The sequence below is a fragment of the Sphaerodactylus townsendi genome, linkage group LG01 (genome assembly GCF_021028975.2).
Source record: "Sphaerodactylus townsendi isolate TG3544 linkage group LG01, MPM_Stown_v2.3, whole genome shotgun sequence".
NCBI classification, from domain to species: domain Eukaryota; kingdom Metazoa; phylum Chordata; class Lepidosauria; order Squamata; family Sphaerodactylidae; genus Sphaerodactylus; species Sphaerodactylus townsendi.
Window position 1 is genome coordinate 90468480 of NC_059425.1, and position 10727 is coordinate 90479206.

The 10727-nt window shown below is 42.0% G+C and overlaps 2 protein-coding genes across 4 annotated transcripts in view; both read left to right on the top strand.

The window, feature by feature from the left end:
* Positions 1–742, top strand: part of UNC93A (unc-93 homolog A) — a 50642-nt gene extending 49900 nt beyond the window's left edge. The window contains exon 9 of the mRNA XM_048487412.1: positions 636–742. Coding sequence (XP_048343369.1) covers positions 636–655 — 20 coding nt within the window. The 3' untranslated portion in view covers positions 656–742. The remainder of the gene's footprint in view (positions 1–635) is intronic.
* A 1-nt stretch (position 743) lies between these two features.
* On the top strand, positions 744–7905 carry TTLL2 (tubulin tyrosine ligase like 2). Of its 3 annotated transcripts, none has more exons than XM_048487374.1 (4): positions 744–881; positions 3524–3650; positions 5107–5150; positions 6207–7905. In XM_048487374.1, exons 2-4 carry the CDS (start codon positions 3580–3582, stop codon positions 7838–7840), a joined length of 1749 nt encoding a protein of 582 aa, XP_048343331.1. In that variant the 5' UTR covers positions 744–881; positions 3524–3579; the 3' UTR covers positions 7841–7905. The 3 variants fall into 3 exon arrangements, with proteins under 3 accessions (XP_048343331.1, XP_048343338.1, XP_048343325.1); XM_048487368.1 differs by having other exon boundaries at positions 770–881; positions 3506–3650; XM_048487381.1 differs by lacking the exon at positions 3524–3650 and having other exon boundaries at positions 764–881.
* Positions 7906–10727: the final 2822 nt, after the last annotated feature.

Below are 10727 nucleotides of genomic sequence, written 5' to 3' on the forward strand. Positions count from 1 at the left end.
TGGGACCTTAAACAGTTCCACAGGGCCTGTAACACATAGATGTTCCACTGGGTCTTTGGCTGAGGCTACTCATATGTCCTGACTCCATTTGCTACCCCCCCTATAACAACAATCAGCAATCAACATAGTTGTCACTCTGTACCACCTCCTCTTAGTTTCTCCCACGCTTGGACAATCCTTAAATGTGGATTCTATGTTCGGGGTGGAATGGGTGGTTTTCCATAGGTCTATGATATTTCTTGAATTTTTTGAATTTTTAAAAAGAAGAGGTGAATAAGGAATTATTATTAAGAGATTTTTTAAAAACATGTTTTATGCTGCCCTGAGCCCAGCCATTGGTTGGGGAGGGCGAGGTTTACATTTAATAAAACAAAAACCTAAAACTAATAGACCATAGTCACACAGCCCAAAAAACCTACAACAGAAATACACGCTCCTAGTAGCACTGCTATTCAGGCAATAACATGTTCACAGGAAAGAGATGTATTTCCCCTACAGTGGAAATGGATCCTACAGAACATTAGATAGACTGACAAATAATTTTTTAAATGTCAGAAATGACTCCAAGAAAGAGGGAAACGAAAAGGAAAGCAGGAAGCTCTTGTGACAATAAAACATATGCCTTTGTTCCCAAGATTTTGTTTTGTACTGCTAGGCAACCTTGCTTCAACCCTTGCCCTTTGAGACATCCAGGCAAGAAGAAGCCAGAGCTGACTGTGGCTTTCTGAACTTTCAAAAGGACACTCAAGCAAAAGCACAAGCTAACTGATACTCTTGCCCTGAGGTCGAGTGCTGCTGAATGTATTGCCTTGGTGAACACGAGAGTCATTGCTATGCTGGCAAAGCAGCCGTACCAGAACAGAGAAGCTCCCAAAGGAAAGGTATGTGAATATTTTTGCATTGAGGAATACAGATCCTACTTTCCTTAAGGAAGAGGGAAGACCAGAAAAACTAAACAGAGAACACGCATAGTGAAGAGGCTTGGGGTGGGTTGGGTCAACTCGTGACTGTTCAGAATTTATTAGGTAGTTAAAGACACAGTCTCAGCACCAGCCTGTTATAAGGCAGAAAGGTAGCCTGGGATCAACTGGGAGGCACAAAGCCAACTATGGCCAATCTTACAGAAAAGAGCAGTGAACAGCGCAGATGGACAAAACCCACCCTCTGGTCTTCAAAATGGCCCTTTGATAAATATACTTATTTGTCAGAGTTAAAGTAATATACAATACAAGAGAGAACTACAAAGACATGTGGGATGAACTTCCGTCTCCTCCACCGTTTCCTCTTTCTCTTCTTTGAGAACCCCCATAGCTTTTTCCTCTTTTTTTCTTCTTGCCATCCACCAAGCCACCTGTATTTATCTTTTTTCCCATCTTGTGCAAGGTTTGGCTAAGGTGTAGCCATCTGCTTCACCTTTTATGTGTGGCTTGTATAGGCTGGGCACCAATGTCTGCCTTGCCTCACATGGTAGTTGACTGGGCTGTGCATCAGTTTTTGCCTCACTTTGAATGAGCTGAGTTAAGTGCAGTTATCTCCTCCATCCTCTTTCTCTCGTCTGGGGCTACGTGTCCCCTGCCTTGCCTCAGAGAGGCTGGGCACTGCATCTCCCATCTTGTATGGGGTGTTTCAGGAGACCATCAGCTCACCAGAGGTTTCCAGATGCTCCTAATTGCCATTCTTGGCCATGCCTGTGAGTGTGTAACTGGCCCAAGGTCACTCTGTGAGTTTCCAGGGCAAAACAGAAATTCAGGGTCCTAGTTGGAAATTCTAACCACTATACAACACTGGCTTTCATAGGATAGCTGCTGCTGAACATTAGCAAACAGACTTGGTAAGTTAGCAAGTCATCAAGTGGTTCCTGCCAGCCCTTTCCCCAGTGAGTACTCCCTTAAAGGCAAAATGGCCCTAGAAAGGGCCCAGTCCTCTTCTCCCTGCCTTTTACTGACAGAAACTAAGGATGTGGTTGTCTAGCAATGTTTCTAGAAGCTACAGACAATCCTTTTATTATTTGGGGAGTTTTAACCCCCAATGTGTATTTTTTTTCTTTTTAGATTGCAGATTTTTATGGGACATTTTTCAGGTTTGTAGAAATATCTGTCTTGTCCATTAATGGGTACAGTTTCTGGATTTAAGTATTCTCAAGAGTTGACTGTCTTGGTTCTTTAGAATATAGATAACAATTAACTTTGTTTTGGAAGGGATTTCATTCTCATCACCTAGGCTTTCAACATATGGTGACAAAAAGAACACAGCTTTTTGTATTACTTTTGTACTTATGAAATGCTTCAGGAAATGACAAGATCAGTTTCTATTCAAAGAGTATGTCAGAAACCATCAAATCAGATAGGCCAGAGAAGCACAGCCTCCTAGCAAATGGGCTGAGGATTATGTCCAGAATAAAGTGTTCTTATATAAATTAATATAAAAACTTTAGAATGAAAAGTACACTTTTATCCCTCTAGGGAATGATAACTATGGCTCCTTCCACACGCGCAAAATAATGCGTTTTCAAACCACTTTCACAACTGTTTGCAAGTGGATTTTGCCATTCCGCACAGCTTCAAAGAGCACTGAAAGCAGTTTAAAAGTCCATTATTCTGCATGTGCAGAATGAGCCTATTACTATAGCTGACTTACAGTTTCACATCCTTTCCCTGGGTAGTTGTTGCCAAATGATCCACATTTCAAGTGAAAAAAACATTATTTAAAATTTTTCAGAATTGGTTTTCAAATGTTAAGTGTGCCTCTGGAGAAGAAAAATCGCAGAGAGATTGAGTTACCAACTTCTAGATAGGGTCTGAAGTTCTCCGGCTATTACAGCTGATTCCAGAATACAGAGACCAGTTCCCCTGGAGGTAATGGCACGGAGCTTTTTTCTCCCCAAGCTCTGCCTTCTCCAGATACCATCCTCAGATCTGTAGGAATCTCCCTAGCCAGGTTGACAACCCTACTTGAAGGGAGAAAGAGAGAAGCAGAGCAAAAGAAGATTTTGCTTCACTCTGCTCTCCCTCTCCACCTCTTTCCTCCCCACCACCTATGGCCATATTTAAACATGAGGCTGAGAAGCAAAAAAAATCTTGCCTATGTGACCCTGCATTTGCATAGCTTTTCATTTAATTGAGTTATACATGCAAAGCAGATAATTACCATGCTAACACAGCATCTGCCTGGACTACAGACCTCTGGTGCACGAAGACTAAACTGCTTACCACAGGTAAAATGAGCGAGTGCAAAATCCTGCAGGGGAGTGTTTTCGCTACTCCAAATCAGGTGAACCACCTGGGGATGCATCCTGATGAGTTAGGAGTGACTTAAAAAAACATATTTCATCATTAATTTTTACAATGACCAGATATACTTCTTTGCAATCATAAAATGATTGATTGAATCATAAAATGATTGAATAGGAAAGAAGGAAATAGGGAACAGAATGCTGTAGTGTGTGGCACGCAGCAACTCCCAAGTTCCTATGGTGATCTAGAACTCATGAAATATACATTCTTAGTTCTGTTTCCAATGACAGAAGTTCAGAATGGAAGGACAAAGGCACCTCCACACTAACACAAGACACTGAAGAAGATGTCAATCTGGCAAAAAGTTGATCATAATCCCCAAATTAGCCTATTTTGCACAGCAACAGAAGAAATAAGGTTTGCAAATTTTATTTCTTTTTTTAAAATCTTTGTCTCTAAATTTAAAGTTTGGTGTTTAGGGATTAAGTATCTCCTTAGGGATAATAATCTGGAAGGAAGATTGTTATAATAAAATTAATCTGGCTGGATATCATTAAAACATCACCATTTAAAACTTCTGAATTGTAAGAAGGAAGACTGCACAACTACATTCCCCATTGTTGCTGCTGGTGTCAACATGAATCACAGCTAATTTGTCCCTTGCTCCATCTACTAGTCTATTTAGACATGTATGACATCATCAACTTTGGCAGCAGATAGGTAGGTCATTGTGCAGTTAAAATGTTCATCATCTCTCTATGCTCTTAAGTATTGGGTTTCCAAGAGCTCAGTCCTCAACACTGAAAAATATTCTTCTTCTGAAAGGTTTTCAGTTTGTTATCTGAAGCACAGTCCCATTTTGGTTGTTATTCTAGCATCCTTATTCTCCATGACAACATTGATTCCAAATATTAAACTCAAATTCAAAATCCAACTCTTAACAGAATCTGAAATTCCCTCACCTATTTCTTCACATTAACTCAAAGAGCTCAGAACAGAAAAGTTAGCCCCAAGTTTCACAAAAGACAAGACAATGGTCTTGCTATTGGACCAGTGTTTTAAAAATGCTAATCAAAGCAGGGTAGTTAGATCAAAGTGACACAAGTGTGGGGAAGAGGTGTTTTAACTCTTCCCTGGTGCTGATTCACAAATCTAAAAGGACATACACATACCCCTACATGCTCACACCCTTATTAATCTTTAAACATGCTGGAATGATTCTATTACAGACCTTCCAGGATCTTGTCTTGTTTCACTCTCAGTTGCATAGAAAGGAATGGAATGGGTCTTGGTTGTGAATAACTTTAATTTACTATCTATTTATTTAGAATATTTGTAATCCTCTTTTCTCTTCAATTAAGACCCAAAGTGGCTAACAAAAACAGATGGAGAAAAAAAGCAACACAAATAAAAGGGAAGGAAAGCTTCAAATTATTAAGGGGGTGACAGTTTAGGTAAACAGTTTTCTCTCCACAAACTGAACTTCTGCCTACCTCTATAATAAGGTTGAAGGCTGAAGGACAAGAGCATGTCCTGGTCTTAAATATATGTGTGCAGAGAAGAAAGCAAACTTTGTGAGATTTATTCAGCTGTGGCTAACTAGCAGGGACTTCCCCAGTTCCTCCCCAATCTTCTTGATTTCAGCAAAACAATCGCTACTAAGTTTTCGTAGATTGTATGCTGTGCGTGGCACATGGAATACTTCAGAGTGAAATTCCAAGTAAAAAACAATTACAAGGCAAGTAGCCCTCTCTCAGCAATCACTGGGCCACCATGACAACAAATGAAATAAATCTTGTATGATATTTTGCACATTTTAAATGTTGCTGTATATTACAGTAATATTTCATATATTTTTGTAATTTCTGTATAGTCACAGTACTGCAGTTATGGCTGGTCAGAGGACTCCAAGAAAAGGTATTTGAATTTTTAATTGTAGTCTTCCATAGACTCAATGGCTTGTGTTTTCATAAGCTGCTAGATAAGTATATGAACATGACTACGATCCTAAGGACACTTTCCTGGGAGTAAGCCCATTGAAGAACATGGGATATACTACTGAATAGATCTGTTCTGGATTGCTCCCTATGAATAGTCTAGCTTGGCATCCTGCTGCAAACTATGCAAAACAACTGACCTTATCTTTGGACTTCAAGCATGAGAAATGTTCCATTTTGAACCTAAGATAACGTGTGGTGCCTCTTCTGTGAAGAGGCTAATAGGCAAGAAAGCCCTGGAATTTCCTTCCATGAAAATGAAGCCTCAACATGGAATTTGTGCTGCACATTTTCAGGAGTATTTGCACAATATCACCCACTATGATTCACATGCAGGATGAACCTCTGAATGGACCAGACTAGGTACAATAATTAGGAGCATGAAGTATTATCTTTGTCAGGTGAACAAACCCCTGCATTCCAGGGCCTGGCCCAGCTCCAATTCAAAACCCTCAGTTTTGGCTGGGAATTGAAAGAATCTGAGTGTATGCACACATGCACAAGGATCTTGACTGTGCCTGGCAATATCCTGACAAGGTACAGTACAGATCCAATAATAGCAATGCAGTCACTTGACTTCAATCAAATTTCCATTCTTGTGGAGAAAATTTCCTTTTAATTTTATTGCTCTGAATCAAGAAATGTGCTCCCATGCTCATTATATAATGCCGTCAATGATCTTTTTTTTTTGTCGAAGGCTTTCACGGCCAGAATCACTGGGGTGCTGTGTGGTTTCCGGGCTGTATGGCCGTGTTCTAGCAGCATTCTCTGCTAGAACAAATTACAAAACAGGAGAGAATGCTGTAAGAACACTACCATACAGCCCGGAAACCACACAGCACCCCAGTGATCTTTCTAACATTGTGCAGGTGACAGTTTAGGTAAACAGTTTTTTAAAAGCTGAAATCAATTATTTAAGGCATTTAATCAACTAATTGCTTCACCCCTACAATTTACCCCCTTTCTGATTTTCCAGGAAGCAAAAGCTCTACAACAGCAAAACCAGTCAATGCAGGAGGGAATGCTAAAACACTAGTTTTCCGGCTCCATAATGGTGCTCCTGCAGTAGTCCGTGAAGTTCTATTGGAACGCGGTTGGATTGAGTATGATGAGCATGAGCAAAACAAAGAAGACTGGAATCTGTACTGGCAAAATTACCCTTTCCGGATGACAGACCACAGAAGTATTAAGCCATGGCAGCGACTCAACCACCACCCAGAAACAATCAGGATCACTCGAAAAGATTATTTGGCCCGGCACCTGAAACGCATGAAGGGAATTTATGGGACAAGTCTCTATGAGTTCAGTCCAGTTGCCTTCATCATGCCAAATGACTACATTAAATTTATAACAGAATACACCAAAGAGAGGCAGATACCAGGCAAAAAGCTGAGCTACTGGATCTGTAAACCTGTTGCTAGATCTCGTGGAAGAGGAATACTCATTTTCCAGGACATTAAAGATTTTGTCTATGATTGCATGGTAATTGTGCAGAAGTACATCAGTAATCCTTTGCTTATTTCTGGATATAAATGGGATCTCCGTCTCTATGTCTGTGTCACAAGTTTTTGTCCCCTCACTATTTATACTTATGAAGAAGGTTTGGTGAGGTTTGCAACAGAGAAATTTGACCTTGAGTCCATGGACAACATTTATGCCCACTTGACCAACACTAGTATCAATAAATTTGGGCCTTCATACAGAAAGGATAAAGATGTCATTGGCTCGGGATGCAAATGGACTTTCAGCCGGTTCCGAGCCTACCTACGTAGCTGCAATGTGGATGATGTATGCCTATGGCAGAGGATAAACCGCATCGTCATACTGACCTTGCTTGCCATCACTCCATCAGTACCTCTTACATTTAACTGCTTTGAACTCTTTGGATTTGACATCCTGGTTGATGAAAAAATGAAGCCCTGGCTTCTGGAAGTCAATCATAGCCCAAGCTTACGTTTGGACTGTGCCATTGATGCAATTGTGAAGAGAAGTTTACTTCATGATATTATTGACTTGCTGAACTACAAGGAGAATGACCAGTTGAGAAAACACAAAGGAGCTGGTGGGAGAGTTTCGTGTTTTAATCGATCACAATCTTTGTTGACTACACAAGCAAAGGACTCCTCAGATTTCCTAGCTAGTGGAAAAGGAAGCAAATCTGCAACTACTTCCCCATGCTCATCTCTCTTGCAAGTCAACAAAAAATCCCAAATATTTGGTAGAACGGGCAGTGCTTATCCCAAGAAAACTTTAACTTCTCAGTTGCGTGAAAGGATGAACATGCCGAAAATGCCACTGCAATCAAAACCACAATATAAAAGCAAACAAACATTAAGAACTAGTCATTCGCTGTATGAACCTGTTCAGTCTGCCCACTGGTTCAGTTCACCTGAGTTCTATAACCCTAGACCAGCTATCCCTCCATACTTTCTCTCAGATAAAGAAAGGAGACCATTCCCACGAGTGGGAGACTTTGTCCTTATATTTCCTTTCAATGAGGCTGCACTTGAAGCATCTAGGAATGAAATAAATGTCAAAAGGATAATTCAAGAAATACACAAATTAATGAACAAAGAATTGCTACCAGAGCATCAGAAATTAAATGATTAGAAATTAAAGATTATTTAATCTGTAGATACTTAGTGTATTAAAAGTTTTTGAAAGAGTATCAAGCACATGCAACATCATGTCATAGCCATTTCATATTTCCTTGAACACAGTCCTACAGGGAAGAGAGAGACCCAGACTGGCCCAGGGTCAACCAGTAAGCTTCTTGACTAAGGGGAAATTTTAATGTGGTTATAGTTTGACACATAAACTTTGTATTTTTGTCTCTTCCCAAAGGAGTCTCTAAAAACTGGGATGTTTTACATCACAGGCAACCCAATCTTGAGGCTGTGGCAGCTGGGGATGGCTCCACTGCTGTGTTGCCACACTGTTTTCAGAGGGATTCCAGGGCTGTTTCTGCACAGGCAGAAAGCAACGCCTTCAGCCCAGTAAAACACCATTTTGGCGGGGACCCTTCGCACAGGCGCCACTGCCAAATCGATGCAGCAGTGCTCTGTGCCCCCCAAAACAGTGTTTTCAAAACTCACTCCCCGAACAGCAGTGGGTGGAAGCCGGCGTATTCCCCTCCCCAGCCCCAAATGCCTCCTTACCTCCTGCTGGCTGTCGTCGCTCTGAAGAGCCCAGGGGACACGCCTCCTGGCCTCTGTAGCTGCAGCCATCGCTCTGGCCATGGGGGCGTGTCCCCTGGCCTCCTCAGAGCGACAGCAGAGTGATGGCTGCCAGCAGGAGGCAAGGGGGCTGCGCGGCTGTGTGGAGCCTGCTCCAACAGCTGCACAGCCCATGGGACTGTTTGTGCAAACGGCCCCAGAGCCTGCATCGGCATGATTAATGCCGATGCAGGCTCTCTCCCTTGGTTGTGCAGAAACAGCCCAGGCTGTGCAGGGAGGCAGAACAAATTGTAAAATTCCCAGACAACTAAAAGCTCTCCATAGGGCTAAAAAGAGTTATGCCACCATTTTGGGTGGCATAAGTCCATGCCCTGCACTGGGCCATTTTGAGTTCAAAAGTCCGATGGAACCCAATCAAAGGTGGGTCTACCCCCAGCAGTCACAGAGCTACAAGGGGGCGGGGGGTGCGCCATGCACCAGGCGCACACCTGGGGGAGCACGGAAAATCGCCCACCCCCCATGGCGCCCCCCTTCCCACACTTACCTTAGTTCCTTTCCTTTTTCAGAACTTTTTTCAGGCGGCAAAAGGCCTGTTTGCAGTAAAAACGGCCTGAGGAACTACAGTTCCCAGGAGACCTTGGAGCTCACAAGGTCTCCTGGGAAATATAGTTCCCATCAGTATACATAAAATTTGTTTGCCAGTAGTTGTTTACGTAATTACAACAGTGGGAAGAGAATCAATGGTACCATTTGTTGAACACTAAGCATCACATGAACACCATTTGGTGACTTGAGAATAGGACTGGTGTTGACCTCTACAGAAAGATCACTGGATGTTACATAATTTACAGCCCAATGCAGAAGGGGGATAGCTTACCTCTGGAGTCAGCACAGCCTTGTGCGAGGGGCAAATGTATTAGCGGAAGCACCCAGCAGTTGTGTGGCTTTGTGGCACCCAGCCTTGGAAGTGACTGCTATGCCCCAGCCCCATTGGTGCAGAATGGTGTGCCCACATGGCTGGGGCATTCTAGAGGCATGCCCATGTGTGGAGTTTCTTCAACTGAAATGGTTTTTATTAAAAAAACATAAAAATGATCAAATAAAGTCAATCAATTTGCAGAGCAAAAGAAGAATTACAGAAAGGAAAAATGCACAATGATAGGTAGAACACAATTCTTTTACCTTGAAAAACTGTCTACTTGGAGAATAACATTAAAAAGGAGGAAAACAAGACATAACACCCTGCTCTTGGGGACAAGCGGGGGAGGCTATCCTCAGTTGTGATGAAGCAGCTTTGAAGAATGAAAATGACCAGGCAGGAAGGCTCATGAAGCAGAGAGGAGAGAGGCCAATGAAGGGATGGGGTAACAGTTTAAAACTGCCTACAAAAAGTGGGGCAAAGGGATAACTCTTTATACCCATCGGACAAGAGCGAGGGGAAGGGGTGTTGGCGATGGAATGCATGCATAAAAAATCAATCTTCTGAAAATGAGCGAGGCTGAAATGGAATCCGCTGTTTGTACTGTAGGGGAGGGGGGGCTTTCCCTTTTTGTCTTGTTCCCTTGGGGAGATCTGAAAGTTAGATAAGTAAGCATTTATGGCCAGGTACTTGCCATGACTGGAGAAGGGCAGGGATCTTCCTTTCCATTCATAAAGACAGCTGGGAAATGGCTGGAATTTTCCTGTTGCTTACTGTTTTGGAGATCTGGGTTGTTAATTAAGATCAAATTATCTGGGAGGAGGGGAGGAAATGGCCCTTGAGTATATCCCTTGCTTGCTTGATAGTGTTGAAGAGGCATCGATAGTGTAGAAGAGTTTGAAAAACTGCCATGATTTCAAACCACATGCTCCAAAAGATAATGCTTTGTCTATTGGAAAATCAGCTGACATAAATCAGTCTATTTGAATTAATGCACTTTAATTAATGTACATACAGGTAATTACATTTGAATACAAAGTCCAGTCTGATATCCGTACTAAACAGTCTGATTGGTTTTATATATTTATTTTTCATTTACAACGTATGTATTACAAGAACGAAAATGGAAAACTGAATAGCCTGATCAGGAGCACATCACAGAAGGGAGCATTCTTCATCCCCAGCCCCTTCCAGCCTTGTGCTAGTGAGGCTTAAGGATGCACTAACCTTCCTAGGATTGTAGTACAAACTCTACATGGATCTGAATTTCACAAGCCCTTTTAGTCATGACACTAACTGGGGAGAAGACACTTCGGTTTCTAGGGGAAGTTTACAAAACTGAGAACAATTGCCAAACCCATTTTTTTTTATAGTAACTCTCCTGGTCAAAACTGGAACAACA

Excerpts from the sequence above, each read along its gene's own strand:
- TTLL2 (XM_048487374.1), top strand. The coding sequence starts at position 3,580 with ATGTCAATCTGGCAAAAAGTTGATCATAATCCCCAAATTAGCCTATTT. Across the intron at positions 3,651-5,106 it reads ACAGCAACAGAAGAAATAAG|TCACAGTACTGCAGTTATGG; the intron begins GTTTGCAAATTT and ends ATTTCTGTATAG. Across the intron at positions 5,151-6,206 it reads TCAGAGGACTCCAAGAAAAG|GAAGCAAAAGCTCTACAACA; the intron begins GTATTTGAATTT and ends CTGATTTTCCAG.